The 23,623-nt window shown below is 34.9% G+C and overlaps 1 protein-coding gene across 7 annotated transcripts in view; it reads left to right on the top strand.

Annotated features, from left to right (window-relative positions):
* ZZZ3 (zinc finger ZZ-type containing 3) overlaps positions 1-23,623 on the top strand; it is a 117,963-nt gene that overhangs the window by 52,381 nt on the left and 41,959 nt on the right. For 6 of the 7 annotated variants that reach the window (XM_018045604.1, XM_018045625.1, XM_018045612.1 and 3 more), the window contains one exon: positions 2,954-4,509. In XM_018045604.1, coding sequence (XP_017901093.1) covers positions 3,005-4,509 — 1,505 coding nt within the window. In that variant the 5' untranslated portion in view covers positions 2,954-3,004. Of the gene's footprint in view, positions 1-2,953; positions 4,510-23,623 lie in introns of those variants that run through there. The other variant, XM_013962713.2, reaches the window with a different exon arrangement.

The following is a 23,623-nucleotide window of genomic DNA, read 5'->3' as shown; positions in this document are numbered from 1 at the left end:
ATCAAAAGGTCTAGGGCAGGGCCTGATATTCTGTATTTCTGGCAAGCTTCCAGTAGATGCCCATGGTGCTAGTTCTCAGGCCACTCTGTTTTTTGTTTTTTAAGACTTTTATACTTTACTTTAAGGACAGTAAACATGAATCACCAAATTTCTATATAAAATACTCTATATTTTAAAAAGCATTTTATTAGATTATAGTTCATTTACAGTGTTGTGTTAGTTTCAGGAGTTTAGGTCCACACTCTGAGTTGCAAGAGTTTGAAGTAGCTCAAGGGTTCATGTCACAAAGCAGTTTTGCTTTAAATGTGGCCCAATAGCATAGGTTTGAGAACTCTAAAATTTGGACTTCATTTTAGTTGTGGATGGAATAAAAAGATTTTGTGGGAACAAAAGAAATGAAAACAGTTTTAATATTTCATGTTTGTAAGTATTTTGATTACTGAAATGGTGAAGAAATAAAATAGGCCCTCATTATCATCATAGTTGGTCTTTTATAATGATATATATATATTTGTTAGTAATTTTCTTTACTATTAATAATGGAATTGTTTCATTGATAATGATAAGGCAGAAATTTTGCTTTCAGTTTGGATTGGCGTGGAAAGAAAAGGGCTAGGAATGCCTGTTGCAGAATCATTTGAAGTTTTATATGCCCTTGATTGGCATCCATATTTTAAAAAATAAAGGTGAACAGTTTTTTTGTATGTGTGTTTATAAAATATTACTATTGCCAATATTATTTTTGAACCATAAATCATGAATATAATCAAATTTGTATTAAAAATACTTGCATTAGATTTTATAAATAAAGTTATGAAATTAAAGTATTATGTTTTCTTTGTTATATTTACACAGGTATTTAATATTTAAAAATCTATAATCTTCAAATTTGAAAGCTCCAAAACATGGGTACATGGAGCAAATGCATTGCTTTTAATATTTTTTAGTTGGTGCTCTTTTGAAACATCATTTGAAGTTTTAACTTAAATTATTTGTAATTAAAAGTAGATATTTATGGATCATTCAGTGTTTATTACCTGTGAATAAAGAGAGACTGTAATCTTAATAACAAGATTTTAACTAAAGAGAATTATACATGAGGTCTGACTAAATGAGTCCCAAAACAGTAAAAATTTGCTTTAAAAAACGTAAAGTTCTGATTGATGTTCCATGTTTATTGTTCACATGATTGCTATGGAATTCTCTGGAACAAATTTTCATGCTTTAATTTTAGGTCCAATTTTTTGAGTCATCTTGTAATTTTGTAATCTAGTCTTACAAGATTAAAAAAAAATGTTAATTAAAAATTTAGAAGTATACCATACTCTGAAACAAAACTAAATTCAACCAATTTACGTATTTTACAGGATACTTTTTCACTTTATCAGCAGGCAGGAACAAGAAGACAGTTTCTTTTTTTTTTGTATGTGGTAGCATGTTGCCATATCTTCTGTAGTTCCTAATAACCTTTCTAACTGTTATACTACTGAGTTGAGGCAAAGGAGAGACTGTATTTGATTTGTGGGGAGAGGGGGTAGAATGGCATTTGGAGAGTTAAAGGAGAGTGAGCCTGTGGGAAGGCCGGCAAAAGGGAGGAGGGAAGAGGGTCCTGGGCAGCTATGTCCTACACCCATTACTGGCTGCTTTGTCTGTCCATCCTGCACTCCATTCGAAGTTAGGCAGTGAAGTGACAAAGTATGTTTTGAAGGCTAAACAGGTGCAGAAAAATGGAGACTTGGATTCTTAATAGCTTCTTTATTCTGCTTGTTGGGAGAACCTTGGAAAATAATCACTAAATCACTCAGTTTATCAAGATGGATAAAACAGGGCAGTATTCTATTTTCTGCTCATTTGTATTATATCAATAGAAACAGCAGAACATCCACACGAACCTGCTCATATCCTCAACATGCGTTAATACTGTGACATACACATATACTCAGGAGTTCAGAGAAGGAAAAAATGGGGTTATATGTGTCTTCTTGATTTCTTAAATGTAGTGCATGTTTGGCGGGTGTGCTTCTTTCCCTTTTTCTTCTATCCTCTTTAGAATACTTCCTTTCACTTGCTAATTTGTAGTTCTACTTCGAGAGACTAGGGTGTCTTGACTTTGCGCTGTATTGCTCTTAGCAAGTATTCAGTACAACCTAGGGTTATGATTTCTATCCATCTGCTTAGTTACAGAAAATTGTACTGCAATCCAAATTTTTTAGATGCCATGTAGTTTGTTATCAAAAGATTTGACCTGAAACTCATTTTCATAAGAGTAAATTAGAAAGAGCAGAGCCTGTCTTTTTACCTCCCAGAAATGTTTTGAGAAAACATGAGAAGTGATTGGGTTAGTTTATGTGATAGCTGTTGTATAAATTTGAGGTTATTATTTTAATAACCAAGGTGAAGTCCTGTCTTTGAGAGAGATCTTTCTGGGCCTTTTGCCCCTGAATATCTGAGAAACAGATACACAGTGAGAAGGGGGAAGAGCTTACTAGTTGCGTGGTTTTGGACATATTACTTAAACTGTATATGCTTCAGTCTCTTCATACATGAAGTAGGAGTGATAATAAGTACTTTCTCTTTCTTTCTTTCTTTGGCTCCACCAGGTCTTAGTTGCATGTGGGATCTAGTTCCCTGACCAGGGATCGAACCTGGGCCCCCTGCTTTGGGAGTGCAGAGTCTTAGCCCCTGAATCACCAGGGAAGTCCCAATAAGTACTTATTCTAATTGCTGTTAGACTTAAGTGAGTTAACGTATTTAAAGCATAGAGATCCCTAAAACATAAGTGCCTTATAATTGTTAGCTATTATTAACACTTTTGGAAATGTTAATAAAATAAATTATATCACATTATTTATTAATATTGGCTATACCTGGATTAAAAAGTTATAGTTTTATACTTTTGTTTTAGGATATTAACTATTACCTTTTTCTCATTATTTTGTTTACGTTTTTGAAGGTTTCCCAATGAGTGGATCATGATGACCGTATTGTAGGGACTTGCCATAGTATGGCTGCTTCCCGATCTACTCGTGTTACAAGATCAACAGTGGGGTTAAACGGCTTGGATGAATCTTTTTGTGGTAGAACTTTAAGGAATCGTAGCATTGCTCATCCTGAAGAAATCTCTTCTCATTCTCAAGTACGATCAAGATCACCAAAGAAGAGACCAGAGCCTGTGCAAATTCAGAAAGGAAATAATAATGGAAGAACTACTGATATAAAACAGCAGAATGCTCGAGAGTCATGGGTAAGCCCTAGGAAAAGAGGACTTCCTTCTTCAGAAAAAGATAACATAGAAAGGCAGGCTGTAGAAAATTGTGAGAGAAGGCAAACAGAACCTGTTTCACCAGTTTTAAAAAGAATTAAGCGTTGCCTTAGATCTGAAGCATCAAACAGTTCAGAAGAAGATTCACCTATAAAATCAGACAAGGAGTCAGTAGAACAGAGGAGTACAGTAGTGGACAATGATGCAGATTTTCAAGGGACTAAACGAGCTTGTCGATGTCTTATACTGGATGATTGTGAGAAAAGGGAAATTAAAAAGGTGAATGTAAGTGAGGAAGGGCCACTTGATTCTACAGTAGTTGAAGAAATCACAGGCTATTTGGCTGTCAATGGTGTTGATGACAGTGATTCAGCTGTTATAAACTGTGATGACTGTCAGCCTGATGGGAACACTAAACAAAATAGCACTGGTTCCTATGTGTTGCAGGAGAAATCAGTAGCTGAAAATGGGGATTCGGATACCCACGCTTCAATGTTCCTTGATAGTAGGAAGGAAGACGGTTATATAAACCATAACGTGCCTTGCACAGATTCAGAAGTGCAGGTCAAGTTGGAGGACCACAAAGTAGTAACTGCCTGCCTGCCGGTGGAACATGTTAATCAGCTGACTACTGAGCCAGCTACAGGCCCCTTTTCTGAAATTCATTCATCTTTAAGGGATTCTGAGGAGGAAGTAGATGTGGTGGGAGATAGCAGTGCCTCAAAGGAGCAGTGTAATGAGAGCACCAATAATGCCCTGGACACAAGTCTTGAGAGTATGCCAGTCTCCGGAGAACCAGAACCATCTTCTGTTCTAGACTGTGTTTCGACTCAAATGATGTCTTTATCAGAACCTCAAGAACATCGGTATACTCTGAGAACTTCACCACGGAGGGCAGCCCCTACCAGAGGTAGTCCCACTAAAAACAATTCTCCTTGCAGAGAAAATGGACAATTTGAGGAGAATAATCTCAATCCCAGTGAAACAAATGCAACTGTTAGTGATAATATAAGTGAGTCTCTCACAAATCCTGGTGAAGTTTCTCACAGTGAAAAAGGCGTATGTTGTGACTCTGAAAATTATGGGAGTGAAGGACTAAGTAAGCCATCCTCAGAGGCAAGACTCAATATTGGACATTTGCCATCTGCCAAAGAGAGTGCCAATCCGCACATTACAGAAGAGGAAGATGATGATCCTGATGTTTATTACTTTGAATCAGATCATGTGGCACTGAAACACAACAAAGAGTATGTGTAAATATGGTAACCATGAATTCTGCTTTGTTTATTATTCCCTAAGTTTTTAGTCTCTATTCATAAATGTCTGTAGCATTTTTATTATAGCTAAAATTAATGCTTTTAACTGAAATTTGGGGTTTCACACAATGATATTCTCAACTCTTAAAAAATCTTCAAAAAAAAAGTAAAATCCAGTTTTATTAGTAGTCTTCTCAATGGCGATGTAATTTTATAGTTTTGAGATTTCACACATCTCAGTTAGACATGAGGAAACATGGTTGATAGTGTTACTTATTCAGAAGTTTTTTATCATTTGAGTTAATTTATAAAATGGAAACCTCTTTAGTTATCCCAGTACACTTTGATTTATAGTTATAGAGCATTATGAATTGTATATGCCTTCATAGAATGTAGAATAATTAATGAGTACATAGACATCATCCAAATAAGGGAAATCTGGCAGGCTGCAAATCTACATTTATCTTAGTTACTTATAATTTCCAGTTAAAACTTTTGATTTAAAAAATGTGCTTTATGCATCATCATTGACTTTTGTGATGTAGAGAAGTATTACTGTCAGTACTGTGACAGCTAACTGTATGTTGTAATTGTCTTATTAGCAAGAGTCAGTCTACTCTATAGTTTACATAAAGCATTTGAGAAAGGGTTTTCCTAATTCTAAATTATAGGGAGACTATCTTAAAATACTGTTTGTTCTCAACTTTGTCATAAAGGTACTTTTTAAAATGAAGAATTCACTGTCCAGATTAATCACAGTTTTGCTTAGATTTTCTATACTGTATTCTGGGCAGTAACACAAAAGAATTGGAGCTCACTTTGTCTAAATCAGGAAAGGAACTGTTAACAAAAGTGTTTTCATAAATATGATCAGCAGCAGTAAAAGACAGACTTATATATATGAGTTAATCAGTTTTACTTCTACAGAATAGGCTTTTGAATTATCACAACCAGATTATCTAGACTGTGTACAGTACTTATTTAAAGGAACCTTTTTAATATTTTTGTTCTGACAGTTGTCAGAGTCGGCTATATATTGGATGAAAGTATCAAATCCTGCGTGTAGAATGTAATAATCTTTTACCATGCCTTATAAATAGTTTAGATTTGTATTTGATAACATGGTAGTCTTTTAGCATAGATCTCATTTCTGAAAACTTCCTTCTGTTTTCTTTATAAATAGCATTTTAATATTGTGTTCAATAGATCATTTTGTCTGAGCATTTTACTTATTTTGTGGAACTATTAGCATTTTCATATGTTTGAAATGTTTGAAGTCCATTGTGAGGTGAAAAAACAATTCATTAAGTGAAGTTTTTTCCAATTTGAGATGAGTTGAGTTCTTACCATTAGTACACATGTATCAGTTTTCAAAAGTAGAGTTGTTTTTCTGCAGGCACTAGGAAACAGAGTATATGTCTTGTTGAAATACCGAGAACTCAGGAAGTATGCATGTTTACAAAATTATACCTATTAATTCTATTTTTTGCTTTTTATTGTTTCTTTGCTAAAAAAAGTTACTCTTTTATTAAGGTTTAGCTGGTTATTAAGATGGAAAGTATTTTCCCACTGAAACATTGTTACTTTTTTAGTACATGCTCTTCTAGTGATTCTGAAGAATGATGTTCTTATAAAAACAATTATCTAAAGATAGTGGCCATAATATTTGAAGAGTGAGGTGCATATTCTTAAACCTGTGAAAATGAGAGCAATAGGGTTTCATGGGTTGCTTAGGAATAGAGTCCTTTGGAATTTGGAGGATAGTTGCTTTATTAGGACAGTGTTCTCAAGTTAAATTAGTGCCTTGTTGGATGATTTTGGGCAAAAGAAATCATTACTTCTAGCTTTTTTGCCTTTTCCAAGATCTTTTGAAAATAGCACCTCTTGACACTTTGGTTTTAACTTTTTTCCCCCAAAGGAAGCAAATCAGGAGAAATGCGATGGAGAGGGAGTATCTAGATTAGCATCTTGGTTAAAGATAATCTAAGGAAAATCGGGAGGTGATGTTTGATCATATCATATGTAATCTCTTTCATTAAAATCCCTGTTCTATGCTTTTTATCTAGAATCAAGTGTTGGTTAGATTAAATATTTTGGTTTTGACTCTTTTTATCCAAATTGTCATTGTTAAAAATAGCATCACGATACCTGTCTAATGCTTTCAGTTCTCAAGTAAATTTCTGGCAGTTGGAAAATGTTGTTAAAAGGTACTTTGGGGAAAGAAAAAAAAAAGACACTGGAATAGATGGATTACTGTCCTCCTGCACATGCAAACTCCACTGGTAGGGAGTGAGTACTCCCTGATAGCCAGTTTAGAAAATATATTATGAATAGAAGACACTGATGTAGTTCTTTATCTGGAGCCAGGAGGCCATAGCTCTTATTTATTCAAGTTGCAGTTTTCTGAATTAACATTCATTGATTAACAACCTTCTAGCATTCATCCTATAATTTATCTTGTTTGCAAGGATATCACATATAGGGTCATTAGTCACTTGTAAATGTTTAAAAAGATATTGTATGTCTAAGTCCTAGATTTAGACCCTCTTCATGGCAATTAGGCCATAAATGCAGATGTTTTGGGTGCTTTTTCCCTGTTTCCTCTCTAGATACCATCCCTCTTCTCCAGCACATAAGCCCATAGGTGCCTTTATATATTTATTTTTTCAAATGGAGAACTCCACTGTGAGCAAGGGACTAAGGAGTATTTTCTTCTCTGGCAAGATTCCAGCTGTGGATTATTTTGCTAGAATATACCTTAAAGATTACAGGGTAGACGATCAAAAAGAAATGTACTTTATCTCAAGACACTCTCATCTTCAAGGTTGATAGAGTCTGTTAAAGTGGCAGATAATACCTAATGATCCCCTTTTTGGCCTAAATAACCAGACTGAGATCATGTGCTTACCTGTGGATTGCCCTTTTGGGGAATTGATTTTTTGCTGATTTTGGATCAGAAGCACTGAAACTGACCTCTAAATTTTGAAATTCTGGTTCTATGGAGAGTAGATATATAAGATTTTAGGTCCTAGTGTTTATTTTATTTTTTAAGCTTTTTATTTTATATTGGAGTACAGTGATTAACAATGTGATAGTTTCAAATGGTCCTGGGCTTCAATATTCAGAGCTTTCTTTCTAATTCAGTGGAAAATAAATTTTCAAATGATAATGTGATTTGGTCAGTTGCCTCTCAATTCTCATTGTATCAGTATAAGAATACTTAAGTAAAATTGTATTTGAAGGGCCTTGGTTAACTTCATGTATGCTTTTATGAACAGAAGGTAAAGAATCAGATTTAGTGTTTCTAGATTTTTGAGGTCTTAGAAAAGATTTAGCTTACTGATAATATTGCTAATGTTTATACTGATTTTTAAGTTTCTAGATAATTAAAGTGTAAGAATAAAACAGTTTTTGCTCTTCTAAGTATTGCTCATGTAGTCTTCAGGTAAGAATCTTATTTTTAAATTATATTAATATTGCAAGAATTACAGTTTCAACCTTGATTCTCGAAAAACATTAATGTACTAAATAATTATGATATGTCCTTCTGTTGCACAGAGCTTGTGAAGAATCAATTGATATTTCATCAGCTTCAGAAGCTACATAGGAAAATCCTCATGAGTTCTTCTAGATTCACTACTTTCTTTGACATTACTTTTATTGTTTGTCAAAGTAATTTCTCTTGAAGGGCCAGAAAACTCCCAAGAATAGGGATGGATTTTGCTTAGAAAGCACTAGAGTTGTTATCCTGCCCTGCATAAAATAATTTTACATTTCATATGTGTTTCATATTTTGTAAAGTAATTCCATCTAGTTTCTCATTTGACAGCCACAACTTGGAAGTAGACAGCAGAGGTGGCAGTATACAGTCTCTATTTCCTAACTCATAGTTAAAGATTTTAGGTTATTTACTTAAAGTATGATGAATTCTAGGGAGAAATGAGGTTAGAACTTCAGTCTTTTAATTGATAGTCTGAACTACATTTGGTTTCCTCATCTAATAAGGATTTATCCCATGGACTTTGGGGGTTTCTAGGTTGAGAATGCTCATGGAACAGATCTTGGATACTCAGTTTTCAGAATTTGTTAGCCTAAATTTAAGCTCCATAATTACAGTCATAATTATTGGTTTTGCTTGTCAGAGAATCAGCTTTATAGGTAAGTAACCTGTTTATTGAATGAAATGCTTTCATGTTCATTGTTTTGAAGAACATTTTGTTAGTGTGTCTGTGAAGGATAGCTACCAGCTACTGAGGAAATAAAACAACAGCTGCAATTTGACTTTACATAGAGAATTTGGATAATTTGCAGAAAATAACCTTGTGGTGGGTGGTTTAGAATGCAATTAGGTGTAAGTCAAAAGTTGTTAGGGAAAACTCGTGGGAAAAGGCCATGGACTATACGAGCCGAAATGGGCCAGTAGTTTGACATAAAGATTGATGGGAGAAGGGAGATAACTGCCCTAAATATAAATTATTTTGGTTGTAAGTGGAGTAAGTCATTGACTTGCCAAATACTCAGTGAATTCTTTGTCTTTTCCTTTGAATACCAACATCTTTTATTGCAACTAATGTCAATGGTATCTAAAATGGTATCTGTCTATAATTCAAGTATATTTATACTCAAATATTATTTAACCTGTTCTTTTTGATTGAGTGTCATCTTTACTGATGGAGGTTATGTGGTAATACTTTTTCTGGCATCACTGCTGGAATAGGTCTGTTTTCACTTAGGTTAAATGATTTGGGCTTCTCTGCTTTTTAATGTTTTTATAACATGGCTTCTTTTCATTGTTCTTTTCTAATTTCTCTGGCTTCTTATGCTTTTCCTCTTTTTTAAATTTTTGTTGAGTTTCATTAATCACTTGTGCTATGATGGTACTTTCCTCTGGTAGCTCAGCCTCCCATTCATTTTGGCTGTTTTTAGCTTTCTTTAAACTTGGGAATAAGAATAACCAAACTTATCAGAACTGTCTCATGATTGTTAACAGACTAAGCAGTTTCTTTTTGAATGAGTAAATAAGCATTAATGAATTTTTTTTTAATTGTGTATTTTCTTGTTTGCTTCCTCTGATTTGGAGGCTGTGTCCTATGTAGGTTACCAGGTATCTAAAATTGAAATAAATAATAGTTGTTTCTTTGTATATGATAGTAATCAGTAGTAGTGAAACCCATCTAAAGTAATTATCATTTATTTGAGACTAATTGAATCTTAGCTTCTAGTTGCAGGAGGTTTATTTTTGTAATTTTTATAGTAGACTGAAAATGTTGTGTTTTTACATATTAGTAGCCTATACCATGTGTACTGTATCTGTGATTTGTCATCAGGTATTCTAACATATAGTATTAAGTGGGAAGATCTGTTTTGTGACCTTTCTATTTCTCCTCCCCACTGCTCCCTCTTTCTTTTTTTTTTTAAAAATTAATTTATTTTTAAATTGAAGGATAATTGCTTTACAGAATTTTGTTGTTTTCTGTCAAACATCAATACTTCCCTCTTTCTTTGGTGGAGTCTTTTCTACCACATTTCCTTTTCATTATGATGGAAAGCTGCTTCTACTTGTCTCCTTAATTTCTGATTTTAATGAGAGGAAATTTGTCAGGTGGTTAGAGGAGATTGAATAATTTGTTCAGGGTTCTCTCAGTAGACAGAATTCTCTGAAGTGTGTCATGATTTTATTTTCATGTGTCTAGTAATATTTATTTTCATGTGTCTAGTAACATTGTATTGTTTTTGAGGATCTGGATTTTGTTCTCTTTCTTTAAAAAGTATTGAAATTTGATCTGACAGGCAGTTAATTTTCTTGATGATAAGACTGATCTTGATAGGCTTATATGCTTTTAGCTCTGTTAGGGGAAAGTTCAGGGTAGCCTATGCTCAAGATCAAGTTTAGCCTCACTTCTATGGCATGGCCTTCCTGGTGTCTTATTTAAAAAAGGTCTTTACTCTGGTTAGTTGAAACCCTAATTGACTCTAGCCTTGTGAAAACGTTGGTAGTTACTCTTTGCTTGGTCCTATGGAATATCATATTTTATATGAGCAGCTTTATGTTCAACTAAAGACTCTAGGTTTCTGTGTTCCATCTTTTTCTGTTTTGCTTCTTCTTTGGTGCTCTGTCCCACAAATTCCAGCTGCCTTAGCTTGCCCAAACTGTGTCTTCTTATCTTTTTGCTCATCAAGATCCCATCTTTTTCCATGATTCCTCCATGTAGAAAGTGAGTGTGATCCTAGGGCTTTAAATTAGCTCATTTGTTTGCCCTCTCTCACAGGTCATGATTCTGCACTGCCTATTGCCCATTGTCTAAATGTATCTATGTTTTCTCCAGTTTTCTAGTTATGTATAGCAGAAGGGTATTCAGTGTTAGCTACTCTGCCCTGAAAGTCTCTGATTTAATTTTAATACGCATTAGGTCCTTCCCTAGTGTCTCAGATGGTAAAGAATCCGCCTGCAGTGCAGGAGACCTGGGTTCGATCCCTGGGTTGGGAAGATCCCCCGGAGAAGGAAATGGCAACCCACTCCCCCGGAGAAGGAAATGGCAACCCACTCTAGTATTCTTGCCAGAATTCCATGGACAGAGGAGCCTGGAGGGCTATAGTCCATGGGGTTGCAGAGAGTCAGACATGACCGAGCGACTAAGCAGAGCACAGCACATGCATTAGGTATCTTTATGACACTCACCCCAAGCATACAGTTTGACCATTTAGAAATTAAAAATTTATTGATTTATTTAATTTTTTTGGTAACATTGGGTCTTGTGGCACACAGGATCTTCTGACACGTGGGCTTAGTTGCCTTGTGGCATGTGGGATCTTAGTTCTCTGACCAGGGATCAAACCCATGTCTCCTGCATTGCAAGGCAGATTCTTAACCACTGGACAAGTCCCTGAAAATTATTTTTTGTTGATGCTCCTTTGACAGTGAGGGCTAGGTTTTAGCTATATGATTAATTAGTTTAAGTAACATTTTCCAAGACGCTTATGTGAGAGAAATTGGAATAATAACAGTTTGAAGAATGAAGGTAAAAGAAACTTGACAGTGTTTTAGTTGTGTTGATCAGGTGTTGTTATGGTTGAAGCAGAAGTGAAAAAGTGGTTTCTGGTTCCGGTATAGCTCAGAAGAATGGGTGGAAGAGAAAGTGACATCCAAGAGCATGCGAGACATTGTTTACTGGGTTTAGAATGGTGACTGTAAATAATTAAGGAATAATGTAATGTATCTGGATTTTAGTTAACTATTTTTCTTAGAGATTTTGAATTTTTTTTGCTGGACCAAACTTTTTGTATTATATTTTCAGAAAACCAGGGCTTCCCTGGTGGCTCAGACATTAAAGAATCTACCTGCAATTTGGAAGACTAGGGTCGATCCCTGGGTCAGGAAGATCCCCTGGAGAAGGCAATGGCAACTCACTCCAGTATTTTTGCCTGGGAAATCCCATGGACAGAGGAGCCTGGAGGGCAACCGTCCATGGGGTCTCAAAGAGTTGGACATGACTGAGTGACTAATACTTTCAGAAAACCAGGGTGCCCTTTTTATGGCTGTCAGTTTAATCCAGTTTATTGTATATATTTTTTTCTGAAATAAAATTAAATGTAGAATATTTTGCAGAAATCTGTTTTTCATGGTTCTGAATTTTTATCATTTGTATTAAGTTGAAAACCTTTGACTCAGCTCTTTTATTCTTTGCTACTTTTCATTTGTCTCATGTTATCCTTCCTCTCAATTTTTAAGAGTGTTTTGATCATATTTTAAATAATAAGTCTCAGAATGTATAAGAGCATAAATTATTTTGCTGTGTTTAAACTTTAGTTAGGGGGAAGGTGTCATCCTAGTAGCTTATTGGCAATGAGGGTAGGAAGTGTGAGTGAAAAAAGATTGAAATCAGAACCTAAAGTATCTTCTTAATAAACTTCAAAACATAAACGAATGTGAAGAGTCAGGTTAAAGTCAGCAAATATAATATTTTCTGTCATAACTAGGGTGTTTTTTTAAAGCTACCAGACAGGTGATATTTGTTTTTTTATTTTATATTATTTTTGACTGTACGTCATAGGATGTGAGATCTGGAAACGTGGAGTCTTAACCATGTGACTGCCAGGGAATTCCCAGTGTTTGTGTTTTTAAAATGTTAAGTCATTTAATTGTAAAATCTCAGTATTTAAAACTTTCTTTATTTGTAAATTACTTGGAGAAGCTGAGGAGTGCTCCAATCCCCTTCCATTACCATTTTAAAGTGGTAGTATGGAACTGGGTAAATGTCTTTAACTTCTATAGTGGTCAGTTTTCTTATCTATAAAATTGACATGATTTGATTTCTGTAATTATTGTTTCACATATGTCTGTCATATGTGTGTGTGTGTGTGTATGATTTTGAATTCTCTTTTTCTGCCCTTCGCCTTACTTTTGGCCCTGCTCAGGTTTAGTTGTTTATTTTCTTCTTATTTTGCATGCTCTCTGAGCATTCTCATTGCTGTGAAATTACCATCTATATATTGATCGATTTCCAAATTTATATCTCCAGTCAGATTATTCTTGAACTTTGGACCATTATAAGATACCATTTGCATTTTTCACAATAACTCAGTGGAACATGTCTGAAGTTGAATTAACCATTGCTTCCTCCACACATACTCAATGTTCAACACCATCATTTTACTTAATTGGTAGGGTCTTTCATTTAGTATGGAAAATGTACTCACATTTTTCTTCAATTATTCTTCACCATACTTTCTCTCCCACCAGTGTTGAGTCAGCTTTATTTGTTATTAATGGTCACTTTCTTAAATGAATGTCACTGTCTTCTTTGCCTAATGGCTGTTCTATTTCACTATTACTCCCATTTTCCTGGTTACCTTCTTTCCTCTGTCTGCAAAGGGAGAAGGTTGTCTCAGTTTTAGATATCATATTCTCTGTGAAATCTTTCCTGTCTTCCCATGACTGATTAATTACTCCCTGTGAACTCTCTCATAGGAAATTATTTCCTGTAAACATGTACCATACAGTAAACCTCATGCTCTTTGTGGGATCCATGGTTTTATCGTTGGTTGAAGTATCATTGAAATTTCAAGGCTATCCAGTTTGAAAATGTCAGAGAAAAATTTGGCATGCTTTTCATACAAATTTTTTTATACCATTAGTTTGAAGATTCTGAATTTATGAAGTTAATACTAGTGATGATTTCCCTGTTTTTACTTAAGTCTAAACTTTAAATTTTCAAAAAAAAAATGAATAACCTATACAATCATTCACATAGTTCACTAAACTTAGGAACTGGGCAAATGGCAGGGTGTGGGGAGTTAAAGGGTGTGTCTCATGATCAGGATTGGTTGACCAAAGTGCTTGGTTAAAATAATGTTTCTACATTATTGTATTATAAAACAGACTTACAAGTTTGGTATGATCAGAATGTTTTATATGGCTTCAGATGTATTTTTACAATCTAGAGTTTTGCCAGTAGGCTTTAAAAAGCATATGAAATGATGAGAATTTGGTTGGGGTTGTCTGTTGAATTGAATGACTTGAAAGAAAATGTGTGTCCTGGTCTATGTGTTTCTGTCTTATTATTTGAAGATATTTATCAGAGGGTATTATCCAACTTTCTCTGTGCAAACTAATAATTTTGAGTAGATACTAGAAATAAATATGACAAGACATGTCCTGTGCCTTTGAAGTTATTGTGAAATGATCAGATCTCTTAACAGATAGGCAGTTTGCTTATATTTGAGGTGTGTTGCCCATTAAGAATTTGAAATTCTAGCTTCTCTCAGTTATTTGAAACTTCAATGTATTTGCAATTCTGGAATAGAATTCAAACTTTTTAGATGGTTATAGTGGATTATTTCTTAGAATGGGTAATTTCCTAGGTGATCAAGTAACTGTTATAATACTGACCACAATACAACTACATTCAGCTTCCTATTTAAGAGGGAAAACTCAAGAATTCTTTGGATTTAGGAAAAGAGTTACTGAGAGCAAGCTGAAATATCTTCAAGTTTACTACCACAAGAAACCTGGAGTCTTTAGAGGGGGAAAAAACATTATTTGGAAGGCTATAAAATTATGTTTTAAAAAGAATGACGCATTCTTTTTAAAATGTCCTATGAAAGCCTTTGTGCAGTTCTTCGGAAGGTATTCAGTTGGATACAAATTGAATCAAAGTATTGAATACTTTGAGTTTAATAATTTGAATACAAAGTATTAAAATCCGTAATTAGTAAGAAACCTCTAAGTTATTTAAAACTGGAGGAAAATAAATTCAAGGTAGTCAGAGCTTGTTTTAGTAAAACCTTGTTGGCTTCAGGAATCAGAAATCCATTCAAAGTATGTCAAATAAAAAAGTTTATTTTGAATAAATAGTAGACAGTCATGAATATCCAGGGTGAGAACATAAAGTCTAACCATGCCTCATGTGATTATAACTGTCAATATTCAATATTGTACTCTATTACCTCTGCTTCTCTTTGTGCAGTACAGACTGTGGGTTTTTCTCTTTATAAATGATTTTTTTGGGCATACAATTTTGTCTTCTTTCTCCCATAATTTTATTTTGTAAATGGCAGTGACTTCCCACTGTTTGTCCTGGTCCCCACACTATATGATCTTTCTTCTGCATAGCCGCTTCTTAACATTCGCTAAGGAGAAACTGGTTATTGACTCTTCAGTAGATGGACTCTGCTGAGTCACGTTTCTGTCTCTGGTGAAATTCTAACTGGTCAGGGGTGGAGTTACTGTGGGGGCCTGTGCGGTGGATCTGGAAGCAGTCTGTGTTGGCATTTTCTTTGTGCAAGGATATGTTTTAGAAAAGAGGTTGGTGCGTTATCTAGGCGGTCAAAACATGCTCATTATAGACCATTTGGTATTTGGGGTCAGATTGTATTCTTGATGAGTTAGGTACCTATAAAATGGGTTATGGGAATTTTCCTACATTGCTAGTGGGCCTGTAGAATAAAATGATGCACTGCTGTAGCAATCTCTGTGGCAGTTAGTGATATATTAAACATAAAATTACCATATGATCCAGCAGTTCTATTTTTAGATATATACTGAAGATAATTCTTAAGAACAGGTTTTCAAATAAAAAACTTACACAGATGTTCATGACAGCACTGTTCACTGTAGGAAGAAGGTAGATACAACTCAGATGTCCATAATGTGATGAATGGATTAAAAAATTAGTTTTATCAATACAATGAAATACTGCTCATCTGTAAAAAGGAATGAAGTACTTTTATGTGTTACAACATGGATGAATTTTGGAAACATTATTCGAAGTGAAAGAAGCCAGACACAACAGATCACATATTGTATGATTTTATTTATGTGAAGTATCTAGAATAAGTAAATTCATAGAGATAAAAAGCAGATTAATGGTTGTTAGCAGCTGATTATTGCACAACATTGTGAATTACTAAATGCTGCTTGATTGTATGATTTAAAATGGTTAAAATGTCAATCTTTATTATGTGAATTTTAACACAGTAAAAAAGAATACTAAAAAATAAAGTGTGGATGAGGTATATGCATACCAGAGGATGCTTGAGATAATCTCTTGGGAGATAGGAAGAAAATGCTATTTATATGTTTTTTTTCCCCTAGGGTTCTTTGTGTTTATATAATAAGTATTGTAAAACATATAATTTATAAGTAATTCTACATATATTGGAAGCATGTGCCCACTTTTTATTTTATTTTTACCAGGAGAGGTGGTTGGTACAAAAAATATGAAAATCATTGTTTTTAACAAGGAAAAGTCAATTATTAGTTGTTATTTTTTTTTTACTTAATGAGGGATTAAAAAATTTTTTTTATTGAAGAATAATTGTTTTACAGAATTTTGTTGTTTTCTGTCAAACCTCAACATGAATCAGCCATAGGTATACATATATCCCCTCCCTTTTGAACCTCCCTCCCGTCTCCTGCCCCATCCCACCCCTCTAGATTGATTGGGGGATTTTTAAAAGAATATTAGATTCTCTTTTGAAATCAAGGTTATAGAATCCTAATAGATGTTTAGAGAAAACTGTTGGCCTCAGCTGATATTCACTTTACAGTGAAAACAAATTGGGTTACTTTTAGCCAATTTGTGGTGATCTATTACAATTAGACTATTATTCTTAAGAACATCAAAAAGTGTCTTAGGAATTGGAGTGGGTTGCCATTTACTTCTCCAGAGGATCTTCCCAATCCAGGGATCAAACCCGGGTTTCCCATATTGTAGGTAGATGCTTTACTGTCTGAGCCACCAGGGAGGTCTGTCTTAAGAATTGGAGACTTGTAAATTTTCTTCATACTGGGAAACCGATGCCAATATTAATGATAGTAAGCTGGGTATTTAGAGAAAAACCAGGGATATGGGGAGAGGAATAATGATTTCTTCAAAGGCAGGGATAAGAAGCATGCCTGGCCAATTAATGAGAATTCTTTAAGAGAAAATTGTTAGTAAGGTAAATATAACTCAGGAATGTATAATGGATGTAGACATTCAGAACCTTTGAGAAGGCTTCATGTTGCAGTTATTTCCTTTTTAATATGTAATTAAAAATATTAGTTAATTTGAAGAGGCATTTGACGTACAGGAATCATGCAGTGGTTATATTAGGTAACGTGACTATAAGGTAGTACTAGTAGTGATTTGCTGAGTTTATGGAAAAAAATAAAAACAAATAGAACATCTTTCACTTTATATGTTTCAGCTCCTCACTTTACTGGACTCAATCATCATGTGGAAAATATTCTTGGAGTTCAGCTTTTATAAGAGCTTACAGAGTATCCTCAGTGGGAATTATTTTTGAAGGATATTTAATTTTTACTTGGTTTCTTAATCAGGTTTGGTACAGAAATACCGCATGGAGAAATAAATATTCTTTGTGTCAGAAATGAAATTATAAGTAATGAAACTGACATTCTTCCATTTCCTCACTAACCTGAACCTAATGTGATTAATGAACTTGGCTCTGAAGAATTTCAGAAAAACCATAGACATTTTGTGTATGCTTCATTTAACACCATCTTCTTTCCTAGATTGTGAGTTTCTTTGAAGGTGGCACCAGGTTTGTTGTGCCTGATGTAGTTTCTCTGCAGTTATTTAATCATCACCATCTTTTCTTAAAGATTCATAATATTTTATGGTATCCCCCGCCGTTGCTGTCTCATTTTTCTAATAGTAGAAACTTCTGGGAAGTCATACTGTTTAAAGACCATCCTCTTTCTTCATTATAGTCTATAGTTTTGCATCTGTTTAATTTTGAACAACCTTTCTGACTATCCTAAGTTCATTTACTGTGATGGTGATACTGCCATTTTTTTGTTGTTGTTAGATAGAAAGAAGGCTTCCTTGAATTATTTGATCTGCTGATCATCAGCTGTGAAAGCAGAGAGAAGAGGGAGCAATGGGGGCTACAGCGTTGTGGAGACTGATGGCTGTGGATGCCTCTAGTATTGGCGCCATGCTGTACAGTTACTCTTGCTGCCCCATTCATTAACGCTTCTCTGAAGAATGTTTTTACATTTGCTTGCTTCTGTAATATTACAAGTGGATTATAGCATCTATTCCCTTGGCCATGATTAGATTCTGAAGCTATGATTTATAGTTGTTTTTTTTTTTTTTTCACTTTTGGCTACACCCCCACAGCATGTGGGATCTTAGCTCTCTGACAAGGGATTGAACCCACACCCCCTGCAGTGGAAGTGCACAGTCTTAACCACTGGACTGCCAAGGAAGTCCCTGAAGTCCCTAGTTATTGATATTAAAGTAGATAGATGCAAATATTGTGAGGAATTTGGAACTAACATAAGCCAGCTAGGCACACCCTGGACTCTCCTGTTTTGTTTTTTTTTCCTCATTTTATTACTCTTTGCTGTCAACACTGTACTCACATCTGATTTTTACATCCAGTCATCCTTGTTGTTTTTACTTCTTTGCTACTTTAGGTTAAAGACACAGTATTCAATAAGTTATTTAATAAATGACTAGAGTAGATCTAAGATTCAACATGATGAGAGTCATTAGCATAATATGCTAGTCATCCATTTGATTAAACGTGGCTTTTAGTTTTCTCTTGAGGGATATCAAAATTCTCTGTTTGTTATTATGACCTACTGGATAAAGAGATTTATTCTGAAAATTTATAGTTGATGTAATGATAATGATTTCAAGAGTCTGTTTTGTCCCTCTCAATTTATAAATGTAAAAACCTAGACGAGAAAAGGTGAATCATATTCAAGATTACAAAAGTGAGTGACAGAGTTGTGACTTGCTCCATGTTTCCTGACTCTCGGGGCAAGCATTTTCTACTCTTAATTTCTTATAAAAGTTTAAAATTATTACTGTCATTATTGTTTTTGGTCTGCATAATGGTGCTGAGGGTTTGCTAGTAAAATTTTATCACCCTAATGAAATTATAAAATTCTCCAAAATTTTTTAAATGGACTTTTATTTTTTAGTACAGTTTTAGATTTACAGAAAAATTGAGAAGTGCAGAGAATTCCTATGTCCTGCAATATTTCCTCTGTTAATATCTTACAGTAGTGTATTTGTTATAATTTGTAATTTGATAGCTTTTTATTGAGTGCATGCTCAGTTGTGTCTGACTGTTTGTGACCCTGCAGGCTGTAGCCTGGCAGGCTCCTCTGTCTGTGGGATTTTCCCAGCAACAATACTGGAGTGGGCTGCCATTTCCTCCTCCAGAGGATCTTCCCTGACACAGAAATTAAACCTGCATCTCCTGTATCTCCTGAGTTGGCAGGTGGATTCTTTACCACTGAGCCACATGGGAATCTGATTAGTATACCACATTTTTTTTTAGTATTCATGTCTCTCTTGGTTGTAGCAGTTTCTCAGACTTGTCTTGTTGATGACCTGGGCAATTTTGAAGGAGGCTGGTTAGGTATTAACCTATAGTAAGTACCTCTGTACTGTGATTTGTCTGATATTTTTTCTCATGATTAGACTGGGGTTGTGGGTTTGGAGGAGGGAGACCAACAAGTAAAATGCCATTTTTATCATGTTATATCAAGGACTGTAGTGTTAATGTGATTTATTACTGTTGATGTTGACCTTGATCAATTGGCTGAGGTGGTGTTTACCAGGTTTCTTATTGTAAAGTTACTCTTATCCCTACTCTCCATATTACATTGTTTGGAAAGAAATCTGCACAGCCCATGCTTAAAAAAGGGCAGTTTATCTATGTAAATTATTTTAAATTCTTCTGTATGGGAGATTTTTTTTCTCTTTTCTTTCACTTTTTTAATCAGTCATTTACTTGTACCAGTATGGACTCATAAATATTTATTTTTATGCCATGAAGTAGAATTTTGTAATACGTCATTTTATTGCTTCACTTGTTTTAACTTTGGCCATTGGAAACCTTTCTGTTGGCTCCTATGTCCCATTAAGGTGATATGTTTTGGTTGTTTGTATTTGTTTGATTTTTGAGCACTTTCTTACTTTCTGGCATTTCAAAACATTCCATACTCAACTTGTATACTTCCTGCCCCAGTCCTAGAATCAGCCTTCTCTGTAAGGAACCTCGGTTCCCTTTATTGGCAAATGGTATTAGAAACCAGTATTTGGGTGCTGTGAGTGCTCACAGATACTAGAGTTGCTGTTGCTATTATTTAGTTGTCAGAGCAGATAGAGCATGACAAATAATTGCGTATACTAACCTATGTATATATGTATCTGTAAATCTGTATGTAATCATCTTTATACCAAACTAAACATGAATTCATATTTTGACTCTGCCTTTAATTCAAAACAGGCATCCTTCATTTTATTGTGCTTGTCAAATATTGCTGTTTTGTTTTGTTTTCAGGTGCAATGCTATTGCATACTTCGTAGACTGCATATAACTTTAACAAAACACTGGGAAACCAAAAAAATCTGTCTGACTCTCTTGTGATATTTACTTTATTGCAGTGGTCTGGAACTGAACCCCAAATATCTGATATTTGCTGCTTGTGTATTACCACATGGATCATGTTAGTCACTTTCCCTTCCTTGTTTGTAAATGCCCAGCAGTGACAAACCTGACTCTCCATTAACCATTCACTTAGTTTTTCAGTTGCATTGTAGTATCAGAATTGTTAACCCATGTCTCCATGGGAAATAATCAACTAAACTATAGTTCTTACCTGTAAGTCCTTTTTGTTTTACAGATACCACTCATTTCCAAAATTACATTGGCCAGGACCTTAGTCTTCTACTTCCTTCGGTGAGGTTTTTCAAACATTCGTAATATAGTTAGATCCTTTTGTCATATTTTGCATTCTTGACCTAAATTTTTAAAAAAAATTTCCGTATGTTAAGGCTCACCCCCCCCCCCCTTTTTTTTAAGGCTCATTATTTGTATTGTAAAGTTCTGTGGCTTTTAACAAATGCATGTTATCATGTATTCACCAGTACAGTGTCATACAGAATAGTTTTATGGCCCTAAAAATCTCCTGTGCTTCACCTATTCCACCTTCCTTCCCTGTTATGGAACTTCTAGGTAACTTCTAGTGGGTTTTTTTTTTTTTTTTTTGGTTTATATTTTATTGAAGTATAGTTGAAATATTAGGTTAGTTCAAGCGTAATTATGGTTTTGGACTGTGAATTTTAAATCATAACTAGGCTCAAACACATCTTTATTAATCAAAACATTGCAGTCACCACATTTTTGCCAATGAGAAATCAGTTTGTGTATTCCTGTAGCATAAAAATCCATGCCTCAGGATTCGAAGAACTCTTGGAATGTATTTTTCTGCCTCCTGCTGGTTGTGGAAGTGTTTTCCCTGCCAAAGTTGTCGAGATGCTTGAAGAAGTGGTAGTCACTGGCAAAAGGTCAGGTGAATATGGCAGATAAGGCAAAACTTTGTAATCCAGTTTGTTCAACTTCCTGAGTGTTGGTTGTGTGACGTGTGGTCGGGCGTTGTGGTGGAGAATTGGGCCCTCTGTGTCGACCAATACTGGCTACAGGCATTGCAGTTTTTGGTGCATCTCATTAATTTGCTGAGCATACTTCTCAGATATAATGGTTTTGCTGAGACTCAGAAAGCTGTAGTGAATCAGACCAGCAGCAGACCACCAAACAGTGACCGTGACCTTTATTTTGAATGCAAGTTTGACTTTGGAAAGTGCTTTGGAGCTGCTTCTTGGTCCAGTCTCTGAGCTGGTATTGCTGGTTGTCATTTAAAATCCACTTTTTGTCACACATCCCAATCCTATTGAGAAATCAAAAGGACAGTTTTTTTGATTTGTGGTTAACTCATGAGACACTCAGTTACTGAGTTTTTTCACCTTTCCAATTTGCTTCAAATGCTGAATAACCATAAAAAGGTTGAGGTTAAGTTCTTTGGCAACTTCTCATGTAGTTGTAAGAGGATCAGCTTATGTAATGGCTCTCAGTTGGTTGTTGTCAATTTCCGAAGGTTGGTCACTAAACTCATCTTCAAAGCTCTTGTCTCCTTTGCAAAACTTCTTGAACCACCACTGCACTGTGTGTTCATTAGCAGTTTCTGGGCCAGTGAGTTGTTGATGTTATGAGTTGTCTCTGCTGCTTTAAAACCCATTTTGAGCTCGAATAAGAAAATCATTCGAATTTGCTTTTTGTCTAACATAATTTCCCCAGTCTAAAATAAAAAATAAACACCAAGTAATGTCATTCCCCAAAAAATAAAGCGAGAAATGCACATTAAAATGACGTATAACATAACCACGTTTATTTATAATGTATTCTAACACCAAATGGCATATTTCAGCAGTGCAAAAGGCACAGTTACTTTTGCACCAACCTAGCACAGTGTTGTGTCAGTTACTGCTGTACAGCAAAGTGGTGACTGAATTATACACACACACACGCATTCTTTTCCATAGTTTTTTTCATTATGGTTTGTTACAGGATATTAAATATAATTCCTTGGGCTATACAGTAAGACCTTGTTATTTATCCATGCTGTATATACCAGTTTGCATCGGTAATTCACACTCCCACTCCTACCCTTTCTGCCTCTCCCCACTTGGCAGCCACCAGTCTGTTCGCTGTGTTCCTGACTTTCTGTTTCATAGATAGGTTCATTTGTGTCATAGTTTAGATGCCACATATAAGTGATAATCATATGGTATTTGTCTTTATCTTTCTGAATTACTTCACTTAGTATGATAATCTCTAGTTGCATCTATGTTGCTGCAAATGGTATTATTTCAGGTTTTTTTATGGCTGAGTGATACACCACATCTTTATCCATTCATCTGTTGATGGACACTTAGGTTTTCACGTCTTGGCTCTTGTGATTATTACTATGAACATGAGGGGTGCATATATCTTCTGAATCTTTAGTTTTGTCTGAATATATGCCCAGGAGTGAGGTTGCTAGATCATATTGTCATGCACTTTTAGTTTTCTGAGGAGCCTCCATGTTGTTTTCCATAGTGCCTGCACCAATTTACATTTCCACCAACTTCCAAAGGGAAGGTTCCCTTTTCTCCACACCCTCTCCAATGTAGACTTTTTTTTTAACCTTTTATTTTATATTGGAGTGTAGCTAATTAACAATGTTGTGATAGTTTTAGGTAGACAGCAAAGGGACTCCACCATATATATGTATGTATCCATTCTCTCCCAAACTCATCTCCTGTCCAGGCTGCCACATAATATTGAGCAGAGTTCCCTATGCTATATGGTAGGTTCTCTTGGTTATCCATTTTAAATCTAGCAGAATGTACATGTCATTCCCAAATTCCCTAATTATACCTTTTTTTATAATTTTCTGGTAGGGCTTGCTATGTATTTTTAGAAGGGTGTCATGCAGACTATAATCAGAGTCAGTGCTGCAGATTTAACAGCTTCTTTTGTATTTGTTGAGTTGTATTTTGTCTTAAAAGCCCTTTGAAAATTTTAATATGTTAAAAATGCATCGTAAAGTGTAAAGGTCCTAGATAAGTTTAAAAAATTTTAGTGTGACTTTAAGTATAGAAGTAAGCCATAGAGTGTATAGGCTATACCTTCTGTGGTATATCAGAAATAGCACTCTTGATATATGTTTATGTGGAGTCAGAAAGTATGGCAAGAAGTGGAGGAGGTCAGGAGGAAAGAGAAGGGTTCTTGGCTGGGAGTCTTAATTTTATTCTAA

This window comes from Capra hircus, chromosome 3 (genome assembly GCF_001704415.2).
Source record: "Capra hircus breed San Clemente chromosome 3, ASM170441v1, whole genome shotgun sequence".
Taxonomy (NCBI): domain Eukaryota; kingdom Metazoa; phylum Chordata; class Mammalia; order Artiodactyla; family Bovidae; genus Capra; species Capra hircus.
This window is presented reverse-complemented; position numbering and strand designations above follow the sequence as displayed.